The 23,727-nt window shown below is 39.9% G+C and overlaps 6 protein-coding genes and 1 non-coding gene across 8 annotated transcripts; 3 read left to right on the top strand and 4 right to left on the bottom strand.

Annotated features, from left to right (window-relative positions):
• Positions 1-430: 430 nt before the first annotated feature.
• Positions 431-2,800, top strand: LOC110759791 (S-adenosyl-L-methionine-dependent methyltransferases superfamily protein). The gene is made up of 2 exons (XM_021961927.2): positions 431-988; positions 1,839-2,800. Exons 1-2 carry the CDS (start codon positions 597-599, stop codon positions 2,491-2,493), a joined length of 1,047 nt encoding a protein of 348 aa, XP_021817619.2. The 5' UTR covers positions 431-596; the 3' UTR covers positions 2,494-2,800.
• A 243-nt stretch (positions 2,801-3,043) lies between these two features.
• Positions 3,044-5,904, top strand: LOC110759802 (SEC-C motif protein). The gene is made up of 5 exons (XM_021961942.2): positions 3,044-3,388; positions 3,828-3,976; positions 4,293-4,454; positions 5,188-5,303; positions 5,432-5,904. The coding sequence occupies exons 1-5, from the start codon at positions 3,145-3,147 to the stop codon at positions 5,448-5,450; spliced, it is 690 nt and encodes a 229-aa protein (XP_021817634.2). The 5' UTR covers positions 3,044-3,144; the 3' UTR covers positions 5,451-5,904.
• A 314-nt stretch (positions 5,905-6,218) lies between these two features.
• On the bottom strand, positions 6,219-6,309 carry TRNAY-GUA (transfer RNA tyrosine (anticodon GUA)). The gene is given in 2 exon segments: positions 6,219-6,254; positions 6,273-6,309. It is a non-coding gene; the product is annotated as a tRNA-Tyr (tRNA).
• Positions 6,310-9,360: 3,051 nt separating this feature from the next.
• On the bottom strand, positions 9,361-15,838 carry EDR1 (Protein kinase superfamily protein). Its single transcript, XM_088254165.1, has 13 exons — positions 15,224-15,838; positions 14,118-14,540; positions 13,610-13,713; positions 12,067-13,151; positions 11,897-11,937; positions 11,204-11,272; positions 10,975-11,075; positions 10,780-10,858; positions 10,600-10,698; positions 10,402-10,470; positions 10,209-10,258; positions 9,899-10,075; positions 9,361-9,800 (listed from the first exon to the last, which is right to left on the bottom strand). Exons 1-13 carry the CDS (start codon positions 15,653-15,655, stop codon positions 9,665-9,667), a joined length of 2,865 nt encoding a protein of 954 aa, XP_088110291.1. The 5' UTR covers positions 15,656-15,838; the 3' UTR covers positions 9,361-9,664.
• A 1,156-nt stretch (positions 15,839-16,994) lies between these two features.
• On the bottom strand, positions 16,995-18,768 carry LOC110759807 (glyoxal oxidase-related protein). The gene has a single exon (XM_088255489.1). The coding sequence runs from the start codon at positions 18,766-18,768 to the stop codon at positions 17,107-17,109; it is 1,662 nt and encodes a 553-aa protein (XP_088111615.1). The 3' UTR covers positions 16,995-17,106.
• A 682-nt stretch (positions 18,769-19,450) lies between these two features.
• Positions 19,451-21,623, bottom strand: LOC110759808 (Pre-rRNA-processing protein TSR2, conserved region). The gene is made up of 5 exons (XM_021961947.2): positions 21,463-21,623; positions 21,140-21,368; positions 20,942-21,030; positions 20,584-20,697; positions 19,451-19,802 (listed from the first exon to the last, which is right to left on the bottom strand). Exons 2-5 carry the CDS (start codon positions 21,321-21,323, stop codon positions 19,587-19,589), a joined length of 603 nt encoding a protein of 200 aa, XP_021817639.1. The 5' UTR covers positions 21,324-21,368; positions 21,463-21,623; the 3' UTR covers positions 19,451-19,586.
• A 343-nt stretch (positions 21,624-21,966) lies between these two features.
• LOC110759655 (Seed maturation protein) lies at positions 21,967-23,654 on the top strand. 2 transcript variants are annotated; one of them, XM_021961742.2, is made up of 4 exons: positions 21,967-22,375; positions 22,487-22,552; positions 22,860-23,153; positions 23,253-23,654. In XM_021961742.2, the coding sequence occupies exons 1-4, from the start codon at positions 22,040-22,042 to the stop codon at positions 23,427-23,429; spliced, it is 873 nt and encodes a 290-aa protein (XP_021817434.1). In that variant the 5' UTR covers positions 21,967-22,039; the 3' UTR covers positions 23,430-23,654. The 2 variants fall into 2 exon arrangements, with proteins under 2 accessions (XP_021817434.1, XP_021817435.1); XM_021961743.2 differs by lacking the exon at positions 22,487-22,552.
• The last annotated feature ends 73 nt before the right edge of the window (positions 23,655-23,727 follow it).

Here is a 23,727-nt window from a genome sequence, read left to right as displayed (position 1 = left end):
TAGGCATCTAAAAACTCAATTTACAATAAAACTTCAAATTTCAATAAATAACTAATATAGCTACAATTTAACATTCATATTTAGTTATTTTCTAATTAGAAGACTACACGTGTAAAATTAAATATAAATAAATATGCAGGTAGACAGTCCAATTCGGTTTATGTCAGTTTATAAAAGTTCAAAATTAAACTAAACTAAATAATATACAGTTTGGTTCGATTTTTAACCATTTAACTTTTTTTCATTTTATCAAAATCAAATCAAATCAATAATTACGAATTTAATCGGCCAATTTAATCGATTCGGCCAGATTGATGCCCTCCCAAAGCGGCTATACTTTTTAAACATATTCCATGCGACACCGTAGCATGCATGCTACTCAAAACAACATCCGAGAAGAGACGACACAAGTCTCCACACCACCAATCACATGAAAGGTTGAATCCAAAAGTTAAATAAAAAACTCCTCGTGCCCCATGAAACGACATCGTAAGTGTCGGCCCCAAATCAATGTCCCAAAATTTCCAGTGTTTTCTGCAGACCCAAAAATCAGTCTTGTAGACTTGGCGTAAATTGACGACATACAGACACATCACATGGCTCTGTGGTCGTCGTCATCATCAACATCGTCACCAAAGGGGATAGTGATAACAGTGCCGGCGCTGGTTCTGGCGGCCTCTGTGGCCGCAATCTTCTTCTTCTTCCTCTTGTCCTCTTTGTCGTCGTCGTGCTCTTGTGGTGGCCGCGACGCCGGCGGTGCTCCAGCTAGTGCTACCGGCGGCGATGTTAGTGTACCACGTGCCGGCGATGGTGATGGTACACGTGTCAGCGTGTCAGAGGGCGGAGGAGAGTCAATATGGTCGTCGAAGGAGGATGTGGAGTGGGTGAAGGATCAGATCCGAGTGAATGGGTTGCATATGCAGGATAACGTGTTGCGTAAGGGAATTAACCCTCGTACCAGAGCTGAGCAGCTCCAAGATCTCTTACAGTCCGTACTCTCTCTCTGTCTCTATTATATTTGTATTTGTTTGTGTGATTGGAAATGGGGATTTTGGATGTGTGCAATGGGCTTGGGATTTGGGACTTCAATTGGTTTTTGTGATGGTATTGGGATTTGGTCTACAATTGTGCCTCAAAAGAGTTTAGAAAAGGGTTAATATTATCTTGAATGTGCAAGGGGAGGAGGGTGAACATATACAAGAAAATGCATGAACTTGGGTCTAAGTTTACTTGGATTAACTCTCTAATCTTGGGTTCAAAGTTGTCAACTTTAAGTTTTAAGTACCAGCTCGTATGCTTCATGTGCATTTGTGTCAAAGGGAGGATGTGAGATATGAAATTAGATCAGTCAACTTCGATTTACATGGGATTACCTCAGTAAAGTTTGATTTGTGTTTAGTTCTGTGAAGGTTAATTCAAAATTGTTGGTTAAATTGCTGTATTTTCTTTACACTAGTTATTTTAGTTGTTGAGTTTGGCAAGTACCATAGTGCTCTGTTTGGTTTATGTGAACCACAGGGTTAGGTGGGAGAACAAGGAAAAGATGAAGTTTTTGATCATTTTCTAGGTTTATAGAACATGGAAGGTCTTTGAAGTGATTTTTTCTATTTCTTTTGTTTCGATAAGTGTTTCTATGTGTTATGTTTGTTATTTGGTGATTTCTTTAACTGGAGTGTTCTCTTAGTTGGGAACCTTTTTCTCCTCGTGCTTTTCTGTGCAGCAAATTTCACATGTTCACATGTTTGTTGTTAAATGATTCTCCGGAAAGTTGTGCATTTCATGTTCTCTGAATATATTGATTTCCTGCAAAAATTTGACCAAAATTTTCTGATTTTTAGATTCAAGGGTATATCTCACTATGAAGGACCTGAGTCGGAAAACCACACCGCCCTCCCATGCCCTGGTGAGCTCCTTACTGAAGAGCACCACAGTAACTATGGTGAGCCTTGGGCAGGTGGCCGAGATGTTTTTGAGTTCCTCGCTCAGTCCACCCATCTGAAGCCTGAATCGCATGTCCTTGAGATTGGCTGTGGTACCCTCCGAGTTGGTTTGCATTTCATTCGCTATCTTAATGCTGGACACTTCCACTGTCTTGAAAGAGATGAGCTATCACTAATGGCTGCCTTTAGATATGAGCTTCCTTCCCAAGGTCTTCTGCCCAAGCGCCCTTTGATTGTGAAAGGCGAGAATATGGACTTCAGCAGATTTGGTTCAGACGTTGTCTATGACTTGATCTATGCTAGTGCAGTGTTTCTTCATATGCCTGATAAGCTTGTGTGGGTTGGATTAGAGAGATTGACAAATAAATTGAAACCTTTTGATGGGCGAATCTTTGTGTCCCATAATATTAAGTTCTGTTCGCGATTGGGAGGAGACGAATGTACAAAGCGGCTTACGAGTTTAGGCCTGGAGTACATTGGAAAGCATACACATGATAGCTTGCTTTTTAATCACTATGAAATCTGGTTTGAGTTTAGGCGGTCCAAGGCTTAGAGTGGCAGAATTTATTCATTTTTTACTGTCTTTCGTCCTAATTTAGATGCAGGATGTGAAGCAGCGGGTGGCTGCAGTGCTCTTGTTGTATTAGTTTGATAACTTAGCCACTGTTTCTTTGTATGTCAAGCCATTGACCTCCTATTGATGATTGTATTTCTAAGAGTGGTAGATCGGGGTTTACTTATGGTTCATCAGTTTGTGCAGGAGGCTAAGGCCTGCTTTGTATTCTTGAATAGATAAAAGGGTAACTTGTAATATTCTGATAACACTTGCAATGAATTTATATAAGCGATTCATTCTTTTCCATTACTTTCTAAATAGGTTGCAAGATTCCTACACGGAACTTCAATTTTGTCTCACAATTTATTTTCTAGATCACTCTGTGAAGATGACTTTTTTGCAAGATAATATTTTTGGAGTTTGAATAACACTTCTAGAAGTAAAAGTCAAAACCACACAGTAGCAACTGGCAAGCAGCAAGCATTAACAACCTGATAATGCACTGGTAATTGGCCCGGTCCTGGTCAAACGACGACGTTAGGAGGATTTTACACTCTACTCGTCTCTGTTCCCAAAACCCCGTATCTACTAAAACCCTAAATCCTAAGAAAAGAGAAATAGAGACCAAAAAGGGGAAAAATTTCCAGAATGCATCATTCTTCACGAATCCTAAGCAACACATTGTGCAAGAAAAACTCAAACTTGCTGATATCTTTCACTGGCTATTCTTACAATGACTGTCATCTTGCTCCATTATTTTGCCGCTCGATCTTCTCCACGACGCACCTAGATAACTCATGGGTGAACAAGATCAAAGGGGTCTTCACCGGCAATAAGACCTCTTCAGATGAAACCAAGCTCGGCTCTGACCCTGAATCATTTACCCTGCTTCGTATGCCACTTTAGCTCCTAAACTTCCATTTTTTAATTTTTGTAATTTAAATTTTGTTATTGATTAGCTGTTTATGTGCTCGAAACTTTCAAGCTCTTGGTAAAACCCAATTGATATTTTAAAGAAGAATATGAACTTTGGCCGTTATCTCATTCATATTTTGCATGTTTTTCCTATAACCTTAGGTGTTCTTGATGATTGGCTTTTGATCTGCTTAACCTTTTTAGACTATCGATCAAACCCATTACATTGCGAAGCAGAACATCTGTTTTGGACTTTTTTTCCCTTTCGGGTTTTGCTCAATTTCATGGGCCTTTTAGTTCCAGCATTTGATTTAACTTTCTTTTTTATGTAATTAACTTTTATATAACTTTAAGAAATTGGTTGGGAGTTCATGGGTTCTAGTAACGACACTATTTATTTGTTGGATTGATTCTAGGATTTGCAGATGAGATGAAGAATGCTAGAAGAATAGGGGCATTCAAGCAATATATTGTGGGGAGAAGCAGTGAAGCTACTTTTGCCGATGCTTTCGAGAAACAGGAAGCCATAATCCGATATCTTGGAGGATGTGATTCCACTGGAGAGGTTGGTTTTCCCTTTTTAATTTAAAAAAAGGAAGCCATAATCCGATATCTCGGAGGATTTAAGCCTATCTTTATAATTCCGCTTTCCTTTTCCATACTCTTGGCCAATTTTTCAAACCCGAGGATTTGTCCTCCAAACTGCCAATACTGGCCCTACATAAAATTGAGCTATGAAGCTGAAGGAAACTTCAAAGTCCAATGGATGCAGTCCAAAGTATTTGTGATTTGGAATTTAAAAACATCTATACTAGGTGTATGCTTTTCAATTGTGTCTGGTTAAGTCTCTTGATTATGGTTTTAGGTCTTTTGATTTGTAGAATCTCAATGTCACTCAAAAACAAGAAGCAGCAAAGCATTGTAATTGCACGATTGCTGATGTTGAGAATGCACTTGCAAAGTTCACATGGGCTAGAGAAGCACAAAAGAAGATGGAAAACTTAAAGAAAGAAGGGAAACCAATGCCAAAGAACATTAACGAGGTATTATTTCTCAAATTTCACTCTCTTTACGCTTTTCTGGTTAGTGAAAATTTACTGCATATGCATAAACCTTAGTGACCGTATACCAAATGCAGAAATTGGATGTCCACTGTAGAATGTCTTATAGCTTCTGAAATCACTGTGTCTTTGCTTGTTTTGTTGTCTTTGGGGAGACTTTTATAGTACAGCGGCGTCCATTTGGTTGGCTAAGCGCCTGAATTTCTTGTTGAGGTCAGATTCATCTCTCTTTGCAGATGCCTACTTATTGGAAAGTTTCAAAGCCGGAGTTTAAGTGTGTGTGTGATTGCTTCCTTTAAGATGAACTAATATGTTAGTGGAAGCATGTGAGTTGCTTTCATTACATGAACTAAATTCGTGTTATGTCTGTTGGCTGTAAGTGTTCTAGGCACTGATGAGGAAAATGAGGGGGTTTGGTGATAAAAGGGGCAATTTGTGGCATATTGCTTATGAAGACCTTGGTTTGTTTGGATACACTTTTTTCCATTAACATCCATGGAAAACAAAATTCTGATTACAGTTTAGGATTGTAGGAAACCTTGCTTTTGCAACTTATCAAAAAGGAACTGTATCTGAGTTTCCCTATGAGTAGTGGATAGAGCAAGTGGTAATGCCCATTAGTTATGGTTCAAAAATGCAAATTTGATTTCCTGGATATTTCCATGAAATTGAAACATGGAAAACTCGTTATTAACTGAAAATTTCTGTTCCGCAGGTGCAAAAATTGATGGGTTCAACGCCATTTGACCTTGCCAAGTCTAATTTGGCTAAGAGTGGGCAAATAAGTAGGAATGCGCTCTGTCCATGTGGTTCCAAGAAGAGATACAAACGGTACTTTGGCCTTACATGCTTTTACCAAGACTCGGCAGAACTTAGCTTAATAATCCTTCATATTTGATTCATGTGCATGAGTTTTCAGATTGATAAGCTTATTGGTCTATGTATTATTTGTTATGAAGGTGCTGTGGAAAGGATTGAAGCGATCCAAGAATAAAATAAGAAGAAAAACCTTCACTTCAGTCCTGTACATGGAGGATGCCCAGAGCTCAAAGAATCAATTTGCAGTTTTTGGAGCCTTTGATTTATTTTGGTTTGCTTAGCAAGTTGGCTGGCCTCTTGATGATCCTATTCTGCTTGCTCGGACCAGATTGGCTTAACATTTTGTTTAGACAATAAATTGGAATGAAACTGAGGTTGAAGAAATTTGATTACAGAATGCATGAAAGTACAATTTTACAACTTTGATGCGATTTTCCAATCTGTTCCGTATTCGGGGGGGCAACTGAACTCTGTTTCATTGCCATGACAGTAGCTCGGCTTGTTATGTTATTATTTAAGACTTTTCAGTACACTAGTCATTATCTTGGAAATGCTATGCTCTTGGTTCTTAAATTGAATCTTTGATTTTCCATCACTTTGGATGAGAATACAATTGTTGTGTTAAATTGAAACATCTTGATAGTTCAGCATTCAAAAAGGGCCTACTGCTTCTTCCCCCAGAAAACCTTCTTTCTATGCAAGACGTTTAGCAGTTTATATTCTATAGCTTCTTCGCTTGATATCTCTGCAAAGCCACAGAAAGATAGGTTTCAAGTCTTTAGCTCTCACATATAGACTTGCAGCTTAGAGTTTTCAATTTCATAAAATCAATCCATACTTTTTGTTAATTCCTAAGCTCTGTATGTAGATTTGGAAAAGACAATTCGATTCCTTCACATTTAAAAAATAAAAAAAACTAAAAAGAAATCCGACCTGCCGGATTCGAACCAGCGACCTAAGGATATCTGATGGTTATACCAACTACAGTCCTCCGCTCTACCAACTGAGCTAAGGTCGGGATGGATTACTCTTTCGCATTTTTCAATTAAAACTAAAATCCAAAAACCAAGTGTGGACAGTCCAAATCGCCCTTCAGTTTGAAGTTAACATTTTTATTATTTTATTAAATTGAAAGCGTTTTGCTTTGTACCATCTGCGTTTTGTGATTAAAAAGAGAGATTTATTCCTTTTCACGTTCCCTCAGCAGCCCTTGTCAATTCCAGTCTCAAGTTTTAGTTTTAGTTTAATAGTTAGTCCACCTGGTTAAAATAATTAATTGATGAATATTTCCAATGTCAATGTCTCACAAAATATGACATTTTTTATATATATTTTCTTAGTCCCCAATCAATTTTAATTTATCCCTAATGATGATCTCACAAGTGGTATGTCACCTCAAAGTTATGTTAATTATCTCCCAAGTTGCCATTGGAATGTTAATTTATTAGGATAGGAAGACTTCGTAGAAAGAAAAATTGACATGGATTAAGTCCGTTGGTCAGCATATTGAGCTCGCCTCAAATTCGAATTTCCTTCCTTGTAAATTACACTAAGAAAAACTTGATAAGACCACCATATGTTAAAACACTAAATTCCAAAGTTTTTCATCATTAATAATATTGTATATTACAATGCATTATATATTATTGCCTGCCACCACGACCTAGGTGCTACTGTTTCTCATAACAGTTAGTGTTTACCAGTTCTATTAGCACTAGCTAGTAATACTCAAGTTGTTCGTCATGGAAGAAACCAACTTGTCAAAAACGATCACTCTCCGTCCATTTAGGCTATCCGACGCTGATGATCTCATCACATACGGGGGCGATGAGCAAGTGACGCGTGTCCTCCGCGGCTGGAAGACGTTGACAACCAGAGATGAGGCGTTGACTTTCATAAAGGATGTTTGCATCCCCCACCCTTGGCGCCGGTCAATATGCATGGATGACCGTTCTATCGGGTTCGTGAGCATGTATCCAGGATCAGGCAATGATAGCTACAGGGCAGACATGGGGTATGCTATAGCTGCAAAGTACTGGGGCCAAGGGATAACCACCAAGGCAGTTAAGATGGCCCTGTCTCAAGTTTTCAAAGACTACCCTGATTTGGTGAGGCTGCAGTCTTTTGTGGATGTAGAGAATAAGGCCTGCCAGAGAGTTTTAGAGAAAGCTGGGTTTCAGAGGGAGGGTGTGTTGAGGAAATATCTTTATTTTAAGGGAAGTATTAAGGATATGGTTGTCTATAGTTTTCTCTCAACAGATTAGATTAATTAGCCTAATGATCCCAGAGTCAAGGCAATGGAATAATTGGCCTTGTATGCTAAATGCCTCTACACTTTACATTTACAATAATGTCCTTTTCAAAAATATGTTTGTTATGATTTGCCCTTTTTTCTCCAATCAACTTTGGTTTATCCCTAAAGCCAACCTTATAAGTTGCATCTCACCTCAAAATGCTGTTTAATGTATCTGTAGACTCTAGTGGTTGGTTTCCTCAAACAAGATGAGCTGATAAGTTAATTTATTGAAGATGGTAAGACTTTGTAGCAACTAAATCACTTTTTTTAATTATACAAACGATAATCTATTTTAAACTAATCCAAACTATGGGGAAGGGGATTCGAACTTGGGTGCATAATGGGGAGCACATCCGCTTTAGTCAACTTGGCTAAACCCGTGTATGCAGCAACTAAAGTACTTAATTAGAAAAAGTTGGCAAGACAAGAAGATACGTTCATATTCCAAAGCCTTTCATGATTTTAGATAAAATATATTTATAGGCGCTCATAACTCATAACTCATAACTCATAAGAGTTGGTGTTTGCCATAGTCATTAGCATACTTTTCATGGAGACCAATTTGTCAAAAATGATCACTCTCCGTCCATTCAGGCTATCTGACGTTGATGATCTCATGTCATACGCAGGCGATGATCAAGTGACTCGGTCCCTCCGATGGAAGACTTTGACAACCAGAGTTGAGGCTTTGACTTTCATCAAGGATGTTTGTATCCCCCACCCTTGGCGCCGGGCGATATGCATCGATGACCGTTCGATCGGGTTTGTAACCATTTTTCCAGGATCAGGTGATGACAGGTACAAGGCAGACTTGGGATATGCAATAGCTGCAAAGTACTGGGGGCAAGGGATTACCACCAAAGCAGTTAAGATTACGGTGTCTCGAGTTTTCAATGACTTCCCTATTTTGGTGAGGTTGCAGGCTTTTGCTGATTTAGAGAACAAGGCCTCTCAGAGGGTTTTAGAGAAATCTGGGTTCCAAAGGGAGGGTGTGTTGAGGAAATATGGATATCTTAAGGGAAATATTAAGGATTTGGTTGTTTATAGTTTTCTATCAACAGAACTTGCAGTGTAATAATTTGCATGTATGTTATGCAGTTATTTTTTCTTCTCTTTAATGTAAGCTCATGAGTGGTATTGTTTTCATGTGAAAACTTATTTTCTCACGGCCCCAAGCAATATGCGATACTTGCCCTCTTATGCTACATGTCATATTATTTCCAAGAGGATTGATAATTGAAGCGAGAAAAAAAAAATGTTGTACCTAGTCCAAGAAACTAGCCAGTATAATTCAAAATTGTGGTCTCCATGAACTTTTGAAATTCGTTCAAATGCGAGCAATGGAGAGCAAGCTGAAGCCTCTACTACAAGTCAGTCTCCGGCCCTTCGAAATCTCCGACATCGACCATTTTATTGCATGGGCAAAAGGGGTTGATAATGCGACTTGACATTAATTGTAGATGGAATACTTATGCCAAGCCAACAGAGATGATGCTGTGGAGTTCATTGGGGAAGTGATTGCATCTCACCCTTGGTATAGAGCCATTCCCATTAACGAACGTCCGATTGGATCAAAGCCTGGAACTGGGAAAGATGAACTGCGGTGGGGATGAAATTGAGTATACTTGGCGCAGGAAACAGAGGCTGTGAAGTTGGCCCTGTCATGTGTGTTTAAGGAGCTGAAATGTTTGGATAGGGAAGAAGGGTTGGCCATGGCAGAAAATATAGCTTCAGAGGTTTTCTAAATAAAATATTTCTATGTAACCCAGAAAATAGATAAGAATAACACAAAGCTTTGTATTAATTTATCTGGATGGCTGGAGGTATTATTAACACATAAATTACAAATCCAGTTTTCTTTGAGAACTTTACTATGGAATCTGTACAAAAAGGACCCTGCTACAGTCTTTGGGCAACAGTAGCTGGGCAGGCATTAAATTATACAATTGAGGTACATGCTTTTCTCTCTCTCCATTCTCACTCTTTCTGATTTTTCGTTTGAGAGTATTTTATCCTATCCTAACTCAAATACACAGAACCGGAATGTCTTCTTATTCACAGTTGAGAGAGAGGCTTTTCAAGGTGTGGAATTTACTGAGATTTCTTGCCGTAAATGTGAGCTTGGGTGGTCAAGATTCGATGGAATGACGAGCCGCTGCAAAGGCTTGAGAGCTACCGTGAGCTCTGAAAACGAGGGACGCAAGTTTGGATCGCTGACCGGAAAGAAAGAACAACCGATTAAACTGGATTCAACAAGTAGAACAGTGATATTTAGGAAATATGTATGTGTTCTAAACTTTCTGCAACTTACGTCTGCCAACATTCCAATATTATCCTTGCAACAAGGGGATCCAGTTCCTTAGGTATCTCAAGGCGTCGATTCTGAAAACCAACTGCACCTACAACTTGCATCGGGTTCATCCCACTCCAAGGCAATTTTAGAGTAGCAAGCTCCCACAAAATGACTCCAAAGCTATATACATCACACCTATACATTTAACACAAAATTTCTGAGAATCTTTAATCTGTATATTTTCTCCACACTAATATAGTTGGAACATGGCATCGATCAAAGCTGAAAGAAGAGACACAGAAATATAATAACAAGAATTACTACTCACTTTTCATTTGAGTTTTCATTGCGGAGAACTTCCGGTGCCATCCACTCAGGCTAGCTCATCGATGGAAACCATCAGGCAAATGAAGAAAAGGTGACAGAGTTAGATTAAGACTTGTGGTCATATTTCTCATTGCCTACAGAAAACCAATTTATTAAATAAATAAAAATAATCAATAAAAATCCCAGATTCTCACCGTTCCAGCAGTTGATTTGGATGACAAGAAAGTATTATGTTTCAAGCGTGACAATCCAAAATCACCGACCTGTATAATTGAGATCCAGTTTTGTTAAAAGTATAATACATATCTCAAAGAACTACTAATTAGATGGCCAAGGCATCTCATTATCCACAAGAAAGAAGAGAAACAACAATAAAAAAAGGAATGTGATACCTTCACATTCCAGTTCTTATCAACCAACAGATTTGGAGATTTCAAATCCCGGTGAACAATTGTGGGTGTGCTGGCATGCAAGCAATTCATACCCCTTGCCTACAAAATAAAAAGAGAGCTGAAAGTGGATATTGATGTGTCATGCCGGTTCTAGAGAACACAGGGAAGATCATCTCATACCACATCAAGAGCCATCTTTAATCTACGTTTCTCATCAATTTGGCATTGAGGGCGATGGATAATCCGATATAGGCTTCCCCTGGGGAAATAAAATACGAGTGGACCAGTTACAACAGAAAGATGAAAAATAGAATATGTATACATGTTCCAGTCAATAAATAATCTTTTTACAATGATCAATGTGCAGAATTATACCTTGGAAGGAACTCTGTAATGATAGAGAGGTTAGGAGGACGTGTAACAGCACCCATAAAAAGCACAACGTTTGGATGACGCAATTTACGCATTATTCGCACCTTACATTGCAAAACAAAGACCACAATAATTATCATCAGGTTGTAAGTTTATTTTCCATTTCCCCTTTTCCTCGAAGTCTTGGAAGCTAAAAAGTGCAGCATATGCACATAAGGGACTAGAAATTTACTTCTCTTTTGAACTCAGCCAAAGCAGCACCTGAGAAATCCTGGTCTAGGAACTTCTTCACAGCAACTTCCTGTAACTCAACAACAATTCACCAGCCAAAATTAAAGTCCCCAGTTGAATTTAATTCCCATGAAATTAAAGTTAAAAACACTTTCAAGCCTCTGGCAATGAATTAAGTACATGCATAGTTCCAGGCAGTAGTGACAAAGCAGAATCCACCACAAAATAATGACAGCAGAGAAACAGTTATTATAAATTACAAATCTTAGCTAACTTTAAAGAACACTGAAATTGTTTTGAATATAGGAAATCTTTGATTAAAATCCCTAACCATACACTGTATAAATATAAACCTGCTTCGCAGTAAACAAAAAAGCAACTTCTATAGTTTGCCATCAGTGCATTGACAATGATAGGCAACCCCTTTAAAATCCCCCATACACGTAATGGTGCTAATTTGCATGTCATTTATCAATTACTTGTGAATCACATATAATGATTTAATAAGTAAGTTCTATCACTATAAACAATTTAGCAGTGCTAGTCAATGAAGATGCTCGGGAAACAAATTGAAAAGAGAGGGCACTAGGTATTCAAAATCCATAAGGAGAATAATAATAAAAGATCAAATAAACATAACAATTTTTGCCGCATATGAGATAAGAAAGAGCATAGTCATTTATATAAAACTCACCGTCCCATTCCAATCAGCATGGTATACCTCTCCATATGAACCTAGTAAAGTCAATGAGAAAAAAAAAATTAGTCAGCTCCCCAGGAAAAATAAGTTTATAGCTGTGTGAGGATTGAACACTGGCAGTTTTCCAGACAATATAGGCAACTTTGACCAGGTATGGGCATTACCTAGTCCAATCCTTTCTCCAATAACCAGATCTTCCCACGGAATTTCACTTTCACCTACATCAACATCATCAAATACTTGATCAACCCTGCTCGAAATGGAATCAAAAGATGAGCTAGAACTTTCTGGATCCTTCAGCTTCAAATTGGTCTCCATAAATCTATCATGCATGAACTTTCTAGGATCATGGAAGCCAATTTCATTGTTCTGATGTTCATTAACATCTATTGTGCCATTCTGTAAATAACCTGTAGCCCTGGGTTGTTCCCCCCTATAATTTTTGGCATTGCCATCTCTATCTGACATATTTGAATGAGCAGTTGATTTGAAACCACCAGGATTGATCTGTTCAGATACGGTAGAGCTGGTGGAAGCTGCAGATGATGGACTATACCCATTAGGTTCGCGATTAACTCTTGGGAAGATGCCATCCATATAATTATCATTCTCCTTTCTTTTAGGGACTTCATTGAAAGCATATTTATTTTTCCACATTAATGATGCAGGAGGTCGACCAGAGGCAACATTATTTCTCTGTCTCTGAAGCTCTTCAACTTTGTTCTCCACAGGTTTGTTATACATAGAAGCTTTCCCAGGTCCTTTGATTTGGAATGGGTTAAGATCAGCAAAAAGGTTCTTTGAGTCCTCCGAGTTGTTTTGAGTATATGGAACTACATTTACATTCATCCTCGTCACACCTTCAACTGCATGTGCCCCACGACTCCCTCTATAATTTTCAAAGGCTGATGAGGGAAGATGATCTAACTGAGTCGCTCTATTGGGTATTCTAGAAGAACCAACTCCAGTGTCACTACTTGCACCCGAGAATGTAGGCAATGATTCTATATTCTCTGAAATTGGTCTTCTCTCCAACGCTAAACTGCTTTCAGCTGCAGAGTTTTGGCTGCTACCCTCTCCATGCAATGGCTTTGGTCCTGAGTACGCAACTTCTGTATCAATATAAGAATGGAAAGTAGGATTTTTGCTTAAGTTTGGATGGTATGGCTGAAAGGCAGTGTCCTTTGCACTTGGAATATCAGTAGGTACGAGCGTTCCAGGATCAGCCATGAGATCAACCAGAAACTCCCTGAAGACAAACTATAAATTAAAACCATGTAGAAGGCTAAACAGATCAATTTGGGAACTGTTGGAGACTTCATGCATTTTTACATCTGTACACATACATTTCCAGGAGACTGCTGCTGAACTTAAAGGACAAAAGAAATCTAATGCTATAGAAACACAATCAAAATTAATAGCAAGAGGACACAATATCTTATGTCAATGCACATTATGAAGCTATTGTGATGGCTTGAAGTTAGCTTTAATCAGTCAAAACTGATAAAGTTTTGGAGATTGGTAGAAATTTTGGAATAAAATTGAATTCACAGTACAAATTTTAGAGCAACCTTGGCATAAAGCTTTGTGGACTCTAAAAAAATGTGCACACGCCAAAATAATAAAAGTGAAAACACAACACATCATACAAAAATGTATCAACAATTTAACCACAAAACCTGGAAGAAAAAAAACATAAACCACAACCTGTCATCCTCCAACTTTATTACATTAACAGCACCATCCTCAACACCAGTGTAATGAATACCCTTAAGCAGTCTGCAGGGCATCTTGATATTGTCAGCTAATACCTACATCCGAAGAAACAGATTAAATATACAAGATTACGTAGCCCCAACTTCATTTACTAGAACTTTGTAAATGGTAAGATCACTAACTAACCCTCATAAGGTTCCTCCTTGCATTTAACTACAAAATATAACTACTCAGCGGGATATGCGAGAGAAGTTGGTTACATGATCCCAAGTGACAAGTCAAATTTCAGAATTCAAAGAACTATACCAATCTATACTTCCATATTTCCTGTAAGCGCGCGTGCACACACACACACACATTTTGATATTGTGCGTGTGTGTGTGACAGAGCACATATCAAAATGGCCTAAATTTTCAGTATAAGGGACAGCCAAAAGAAATCAAGAAAGACGAAAAAGTATTGCCTAAGAAGATTAATAAATGATAATCCAACACCTAACCTTGAAAAGCAAAGCACGATGTCGGGAGAGGCCAATGGTTATGGACCCAATAGGCAATACACTTGTTTGCTGAGATGTCCTCAACTCTCTGCTTCTTTCCATCCACCTCGCTAACAGGATATTAGCATCCTTTACAGGCCCACCCATATGTCCACTAACGAGTTCAGCAAGCCTCTGTACCAAAACACTAACGTTGGTGACAGGACAGTCTAATGCAATACACTGTGCAATTTGCACTAACTCTTCCAAGGCAGGATCAACTGTTCGGTTTACTAATGAAACTTCAAATCCAGAACTCCCAAGGTTTGTTTCGAGATTTGTAAGAGAAGGCATTTTTCCTTGAATTGCTGAATCTGTGGAAAGTCCATATACATCATAAAATCCATCAACCACTTTCTCCTCATAGTCCAGCACATTACACTCCTGGTGATGAACAAGAGAATTCAATCCAAATCAAGACAAATGAAGAAGTAAAAAAAACGTTTCTTGATAGTAGCACATACAAGCAAAACATAAAAATTAAATAAAGTACGGTATCTGTTCTAAAAAGATGGTTAAATGTTACTAAATTTTTCCCTGATCGACGAAATCTACTCCTGATCAATTAATGGCAGATTTTCCTATTTTACTCAATAAAAATTTAATAATGTCGATGAAATCCTTAGTGTTGAGCACCTTAACATATCATGGCATTGTCAGAAGGCTCTCATTAATACTCTTTCCTAAATAAAATTCGCTCATTTATAATCCAAGACTCAAGACGAGAGTAAAAAAAGCTGAGCTCCACCGATTTCAGCAGTAAGCTGATCATTCCAAAATAATACTTATCAAAAGAAAATCCAGTCTACTAAAACCCCAGGAGTTACAGAACACGCCCGAATTCACTATTGAGCCACTAGAAGGATTCTTATACTTCAATGAACCAGATACTTGCTTAACATAACAGTGAATTGAGCAAATTCCAAACAGTCAACCGTACGACAATAGTCAAACTCAATTAAAAGTAAAATTTGCTTGCCCGTCACTAATCCCAAATCAAACGCAAATTCTACATAATTGACCAGAACTTACTGAATTAGAACTAAAAAATATTTCACCAAACTCACCCAATAGTGCCTCGACAAGGTCTCCGCAGCTGCCGCCTCAACCTTATCTCTCGACGAATCGATCTGATGGCCGCCCAAGCTCAGCAGCGTCGCCGCACGGATCTGATCCTTCTCCGGATCATCGCGAAAGTCCGAATTGGAGGCGCTGATCGCTAGGGCGAGCTGGACCTGAAAATCCTCCTCCGACATCATATAGTCTGGCCGATTCACAGTCGTCGTCGAGTCCACAGTGGCAGCTCCGGGAGTTTGTACGGTGCTCGCCGGCGTCAGCGAAGACGATGAAGGATTCGCCGGAGGGTTTCCAGAGGTCTGATCGGAAACTGTACGGTGATCTGCGGCGCATGATGGCGACGCTATGGAGGTCGAGGGCTCGTTCGATCGGTTGGGGTCGTGGTTGCTTCCTATGTGAAGCTTCTTAAAAATGTGCTTCATCTCTCTCCGCCTCTCTTCTCTCTACTTTGTCAGTCAGCAGCGGTGAGGTTATCGGGTTTCTCTCTCTCTCTCTCTGTTTTCTTTCACTTTCCCTCACTTTCTCTCTCAATTTTTCTGTTTGGTTGGTTTGGTCTTTGAGGTCAGAGGAGGGCGTTCTCGGAGGGAAAACTAAAGGCAGTGGTTATAATATATTGGCCGGTAACTTAATAGGCGTAGTCTTTGTTGAAATTACGACATCGGCCCTTTCCCACGGTACGAGATTGAGAGCGGGAATAGTAAACGCTCCATTGCGATTACGCCACCGTGACGACAGCGGCATTTGTGTCAAAGGATTACGACCTACGTGGCAATGACGCCGACGTCATAGAAGGTACTCAGATTTTTCGAGGGTGTTTTAGCAGTTTAACGCGCTTTTGAAAATGGACGTCTTTTTTTAGAAAAAAATCATTTTAAAAAGAATTTGTTTCTGGGCCTATCTATCAGCCAAAAAGCAATCAGCTGCAAGAGACTGAAAATATAAAAGCCCAGTCCAGAGAAGACCAAACTATCACCAAAACATTTTGTTCACATTAATTAAAAATTTTTTTTTAATCATATACTCATTATTAGCACTAATAATATAGATAAATTATATACTATTTAATTTTTATAAATATACCCAAAAAATAATAGCTAAACCTATTAAATTTAATTTTAATTATTAAATTACTTTAATGCCCTATTGAGTGTTTTGGGATTGAGTTTGTTTTAAGAAATCAATGACAGTTTTGTAATTTAAAAGAAGTTAAAAGCCTTTTTGTTATATTGTAAATGGGCTTTGGGTGTGTTTCTAAAGTCCATTTCATATAGATTTTTTTTTTTTATAAATAATTTGGGCTCCTATATTGGGTATAATAGTGAATCTCCCTATAAAAAAAAAAGAAAAAATCATAAATAAGTCATAGAAAGTGAGATAATTGTGTGAGACGAAAAAATAACCCAACAATTTGCTTTCCATACCCAACACCAAAATTTTATCCCAGCAACATCCCATTTTGCCTTCAAATAAAAAGATTACAACAAGGCAGATGTGTGTTAGGCCAATTAGTCATAGTAGTGAACTCACTTCCTAACATCTAAGTTCAAAATTCCCTTTTCATAAATTAAACTAACTGAGAATAGTTCATTTTTCTAATTTGATACAATAGTTAAATTGGAATAATGCTTTAAACAAAAAAATTAGTGTTGGGTTTAGCAAGGAGTTTATTGGTTCCAATAAAATTTCCCACACCAAAAATTATGACTCTGAAAAAGAAAATTAACACAAACGCAAAACACTTTATTTCATTATTTTGTTTGGTAAACATTCAGTTTCACTATTTATTTTTATGTACATTTTATTCACAACTTTTATTGACCGTTAAAATTGAAGTATATCATGCACGTCCCTCAGATGTTGGTCGGCATTTCTTTCACTGCAACTTCACCCACGCAGCAGAACTCGGGATGTCAGCGTGCACCACAAACAGCAAATAATAACCCGGCGGCGCAATCTCCCCCGTCGAGGGCCCCACCAAGCTAATCTCATACGTCTCCGGCGCCACGCGCGTCACTCCGATCAGCTTCATCACAATCATTCTCTGATTCATGGCGAACGAGTGCGTCGTAAACGACGGCGCAACCAGCCTCACCGACAATACACTTACAGACAAGAACTCGGGCACGGCGAACGCAACCGAAAAGAACTGCCGGTATCCGAAAATCTCTTTCACCGAAACGATTCTCGGCCGAACCGGTTCATATTCCACCGACATATACGGCGGAGAAAAGGCCTCCAGACTAAGATCCGTCGGGTACTCGACGTCGGTAAAGTTATAGTAAACATGCGGGTTACTTCCGCCGACTAAGACCCGGCCATCCGGTACCAAAACAGCAGCGGAATGGTAAAGTCTCGGTCTCTGCGAACCGGCCATGGCCGAAAAACGCCTGTTCGGATTCTCCGACGGCCGGTATATGACCGGTTTGGTTACCGGGTCACGCCCGTATTCCCATCCGGCCGTGCCTAGTGCGGCGCCGTTTATGATAACGACGTCTCCGGTTGGTAAAAGAATCATATCGGCCATGACTCGGGGAACCGGCATTTCCTCCATTACCCAGTAGGGGTTTTGGTCACTCACCTTGAGCCGCCCGCACGTGCCGAGCGCATCGATAAACTCTCCACGGGAAGCGAGCACGAACGAGTTGCGCGGCGCGCCGCCGCAGACCATTATCTCGGCTTCAATGTTTACATTGGCGGGTTTGTTTTCGTCCAACGGGAGCAGCACCGAGGAGCCGGTGCTTGGATAATTACGAGGCTCGCCACCGGGTATTTCGGGGAACTCTCTAACGACGACGTTTTGGTTGTAGTTGAAGAGAATTGATTTGGTGTTTGCGAAAATGAACAAGTTCCCATCTGGTAAGAGGTGGAGAAATGGGTACAAGTTGTTCTCGTCTTGGTCCTTAGTTTGTCTCAAAATATCGAGCCAGAAAGTGCGAGGAGGGTCTTGGAAATTGCGCGGGTAGAATTCGTAGTTGAATTGTCGTCTGCCTCCGACAATGATTATACGACCGTCAGGTAATATTTGGTTGCTGGCGTACCATCTACGTTGTACCAAGTAATTTGGGAATTCGAGCCAGTCACAATTGTCGCCCGTGCATGGAGTGAACGTGCGGACCACATGGTCGCCGTCGTTGTAGCCACCTGTCTGGACTAGGGTTCCGTCAGGGAAGACGGCGCCGGAGGAACACCACGTGTCGGTTTGTACGGTTAGGGGCCGGAGTGTGTTGGTGCCGATGTCGTAGAGGATGGAGTGAGCCGTGCAGTCTACTTTGAGCACGGTGTCGTTGGGGTCAAGCCGGCATTGGCGGCCGGGGAGGGAGATGTTGGAGGGTCCGTAGTCGGTCCGGTCGAACATGATGACCTTGTTTGTACGTAAGAGTTGCATGTGCATGGCGGAGATGCCTATGGATGAATGTAGGAGGTGCCATTGGCCTTGGTTGCCGGAGTAGGTCAGGTGTGTTACTTGAGATGAAATAAATGGAAGGATGTAGATGACGTGTGAGGTAAAAATTAGGAAGGAAACGACAATGTTCATTGTAGTAGGAGAAATAGGAAGAGTTGGAGTTGGAGGGGCGCTGGTTTGAGAAAGTAGAGTTGGTATGGTGATGAGGTTGATGGAAAAAAAGCAAATGTGGTGATTATTTTTATATTGTAAAATATTTTGGGTAATCTGAGAGAGGAAATCGGAGGGTTATCGTTATCTTTGAAAGGGCCGGTGAAGTTTGCAGCTAAAAAGGGTTCATTCGAAGAGTTGCAGTGAAGCTCAAGAAGTATGATTTTACTTGGCATCCAATTTTCAAGCTCATTCTTTTGTTTCACTTGAATAGAGAAGTATTCGACTACTATTTCTATTTGATTATCTGTCGCATACATTATAATATGAGCTTATGATGAGTTTATCAAGCATTTAATTATCTGGTAATTACGAAGACTAACTAATTTCTAAATGATTTGTCGTTGGGCATTTCATTTCTAAATAGTTTGGTGGTTGATGAGACCTTACATCTGTTTTTGGGTGGCTAATTTCGGAATAAATGATGTCATTGGAAAGTTACCTTGCTAACTTGGGTTTTTTTTTTGGACTAAGTATGAAGCTGATGCAATAGAAGTAGCCTGGATCTCAGTCTCTGTTTGTTTGACTTCAATTATTGCCCAATTGGTTAGGCCACTAGAACTCCCAAATTCAATTGTCTTGTATGTTAATGAACATTGTCAAAGAGATTCAAATATAATTCTGTCATTATGGTCCAAGGCAAATAGGCATGATCAAACAATATACTATTACAGAAACTCTACTTGACAGAGAGATAGAAATGGCAAAAATTTTTAGGGAAGTATAATTAGGAGTTCAACCTAATTCCTTTTACCCTTACTACGCCTTGGTCCAACTACTTCCCATCCATCTTCTGTTTTAGCCACCGGCTTGGGAGTTGGTTTATTGTCTGTCATGTCTACTGGATTTGAATTTGACTGGGACTCTGGTGTGTCCACCATCATGTTTGACGGACCATCATTCTCAAGGGTATCATCTCTTTCATTGTCGTCATCGTCATCGTCATCATCATTCACCTAAATGAGTAAGGAAGCAAAAGCAAAAGAACATAACTCATATGAACAAGCAAGGTTATCCAGCAAGAATGGTTGCAGTCCAAAGACCTCCCATGAACCCAGTGTCCAAAAGGTGTTCTCTTAACTAGACTAAAAGTTGGCAACAGCATGGAAAAGAGTGATACAAATTTAAGATCCAAGGAAAATGCATTCACAAAACAATTACCACATCAGCAGTCGTAAGATCGATGGTTTCTTTATAGGTACAGTCGACAACTTAACAATTCATCAAAGTATGTTTAATATGGGATGACATTTCATAAGAGCATGCCACCTTCATCGCATAAATTGCAACATAACAATAAATACCAACGCAGACCTATATAACATGACATTAGTAGGCAGTAAGGTAGCTGTTGTCTTTCCTATATGCTGATACCCCCCTGACTAGAATCAAACTCTAGACCTAAACAAAGCACCAGCCTCTCATATCTTGCCAGGATTGTCAATTTACAAGCACAATCTCCACCATCACCATCATCCTCAATAGTTAATAGTTATGTGGTGTACCAATTCATATCTATCAACAATTGAGATTTTCTTCAAATAGAGCCATGAACAAGTGACTACTTAACGCACATTACTGGTAATAATATATGCATTATGTTATCAAATGACGCAGTCCCTTTTCCTATGTCTACTCACATTTTGTCATAAGATTAATAGTAAAAAACCACCAAAAAAAGATATATGTCTTATTGAAGTAAAACTTTTCAGGCTGAGGGTGTTGAATATAACTCACCTGTTTAACATGAGGAAGAGCAACTCTTCGATGATTGGCTTCTCTTAGGCTTTCAACAGACTGGAAATCACCATTCAAACATTCTTCATTCATAAACATTAACTTTTCAGCTACCTATGAAAATCCAGATAGAGAGATCATAAACACCATCAAGATAGAAAACCAATAACAAAAGATGGTAAAGAAGTTCACATGAAATTGATCCTCCTCATAAATTATCTATCCAAGGAAATATATAAGCAGAAGCATAACATATAAAATCTTCTCCAATATAACAAAACCATCCATACAAGATACAATATAAGGTGTTTCTCTGATGATACAAAGAAGGGTAGCAGAGTAGGGAAAGCAAGCATACCTCCTCAATGCTGCCATCCTCTGTCACGGTATTAAGAGAAAGCATAGCTTCATTCAGAATATCTTCTAAGTCATCTATGTAAAGAACCTCTGAGCAAAATTAACACACATAGGTTAGCTATATCAGAAAACCCATTATTTTTCTTCACAGCAATCAGAAAGAACGCGAGATTTGAGGTAAGCGAGTTTAGAAAAGTACCTTTAGACTGAGTGAACCAGGAGAAGACGTCGGCGGCAAGTTGCTCCGATTTGCGGCGCGAGTCACGGCCGCCCCACTCGTTGTCGACGGCCAACTGGAGCGCCGACCACCGAGACAGAACCAATGCTACGCCTTCTCTGAATATCGCCTCTGCCTCCACCGACAGCTGTCTCTCAGCTTCCATTTCAGACCCTCTCTCTGTCTCCTCTCTCTGTCTCTCTCGGAGATTCTAAAAACAAAAAAACTAATTCAATTAAATACACAGTTCAATAATTCAACCAACCCTAACTTCAACACACAGAGATTGTAAAGAGAAACATTACCTAAAGAAGAATTAGCAGCTCACGTCCTCAGTTAACTTCACACAGAAAACAGGAGATGGGAGGCTTGGCTGCTTGGCTTGGCTGAAGCAGGAAGAAGAGAGATTGAGAAAAAAAGTAGGAGAGAGACGAAAGAAAACTTTAGCGGGCCCGCTTTGGGTGGGCTGATAAGTCTGGGCCTGGAAGTATAGGACTTTGGGGTGTGGATTATTGGGCTACTCCTACTGGGTTATTTCCAGAGTATAATACCGAATTAGCCCCTAGATCGGCGCAGTTATTACGACTTGGACCCAGTCATTATCTTTTGTGTCTACGCCACGTGTGGTGCCCTTGACCATGTACGTCAAGATTTTTTTTTTTAAACCAACAGTTCAGCTGAAAATTCGCCAAGTACTCTCCACGTGTCACCTTCAGAGCACCCACGTGTCCAAAGGATGAACGCCCCATGCCACCATGCACGTACCGTACATTAAAAGCCCCCTCTTCCCCAATCCCCGTTTGATTTTCTTTACAAAGATTTGACAAATTTCGCTCAAAGCTGTTCCTAATAAGAATCCAGGAATTTGGATCAAATTACAAAATGAGCCAAGAACAGCCGCGGAAGCCCGAGGATCAGACGGAAGCCGTGACATATGGGGACGTGTTTCCTGGTGTCCAGGGCGGTGAGCTGGCGGACAAGGTGGTGGCGCCCAAGGACACCGCCATCATGCAGGCCGCGGAGAATGCGATGCTTGGGAAGACCATCAAGGGCGGTGCAGCCGCAACCTTGCAGGCCGCCGCCAAGCAGAACGAGAAGGCTGGGGTGGTGGGTCCCGACGACACGAATGCCAATATTGTTACAGGAGACGAGGGCGTTAGCGTTAAGGAGGCTGATCTCCCGGGACGCCGTATAACAACAGAATCAATCGCTGGACAGGTCCCATATATCCCTTTCCTTTGTGTATATATATTCACATAATTTTAACAATACTTGTCTTTTGTTTTCAAGTGTTTCTTCTTTTATTCGGTTCCTTGTTGATTGGTTTAGGGTTCGCATTCAAATACAAGGAATGTAGATCATGAAAAGCAAAGGAAAATCTATGAATTGGTTGAGGTATAAAGTTTGAGCTCAAAACCAATTAACCACTACTGCGTAATTTTATTAATCTATACAAATTGAAAGCAAGCACCTACTAAACATAACACCGGGAAGCATCATTTTCTTTGAATATTGAACTCAAAATAATAAAATTATAAAGAAAGTATTTGGTAACTCCTTGCTTTTATTATTATTTTTTTCTTTCATTGATTAATTGGTTGGGGTGAATGTTTTGGTTTTTTCATTGGTTGCAACTTGCACATGGAAACATAAATATATAATACATGTATATACGTTTATGTTTGTTGTTTGTGAAGGGTAGGCTGTGGGGCAATACAGCCAGAGAGCTCCTTTGGCAGCGCCAAACACCATTCAAGCTGGTGGGACTTGTGGTCAAATCACCATTGGTGAAGCCCTGGAGGCCACTGCTATGACAGCTGGACAGAAACCGGTGGAGTGGAGTGATGCGGCTGCAATTCAAGCAGCCGAAGTCAGAGCCACTGGCCGAACCAACATTGTACCCGGTGGTGTGGCGGCCGCAGCTCAGTCGGCCGCAACCCTCAACGCTCGGACTACGAAGGATGAGGAGAAGACGAAACTCGCCGACATTCTAGCGGTATATATATAGATAGCCAAGAAAATTTGTTAAAACTTTTTGTGGTGGATGTCCATGTTGATGTATGCGACGTTTGGCGGTGTTGTGTTTAAATTGCAGGATGCTACTTCAAAATTGCCAGCAGACAAACCGGCGACACGTCGAGATGCCGAGGGGGTGACGGGTGCAGAGATGAGAAATGATCCGTTTCTGACTACACACCCAACGGGCGTGGCAGCTTCGGTGGCAGCAGCAGCTAGGCTCAACCAGATCAATAGTAACGAAATGCCAAAATAGTTTGCATGAGAAGTCACTGCTTTGTCTGAGCGTTTGTATTTGGGTTTGGTCTTAGAACTAGCAATATAAGCGTACATAAAGGAGGGGTTGGGTTGTCACTTTTACTAGACATGCGTTGTTTTTCAATCTAGGGGGTGAGAGGGCTTGTGCTTTCTTCTCAAACACAAGTGACCTAGTGTTTCGTTTGGGGCCATTGATGAATAAGTGACCTAGTGTTCGTACGAATTTTTAAATCGACTCAAAAAAGGAAAGATGAATAGAAAGACAAGATATTTGTTCTGTATTATGGAATATAAAG

The sequence above is a fragment of the Prunus avium genome, chromosome 6 (genome assembly GCF_965620075.1).
Source record: "Prunus avium chromosome 6, drPruAviu1.hap1.1, whole genome shotgun sequence".
Lineage (NCBI taxonomy): Eukaryota > Viridiplantae > Streptophyta > Magnoliopsida > Rosales > Rosaceae > Prunus > Prunus avium.
Note: the sequence above shows the minus strand (reverse complement) of the source record. Positions and strands in the feature narration are given on the sequence as shown.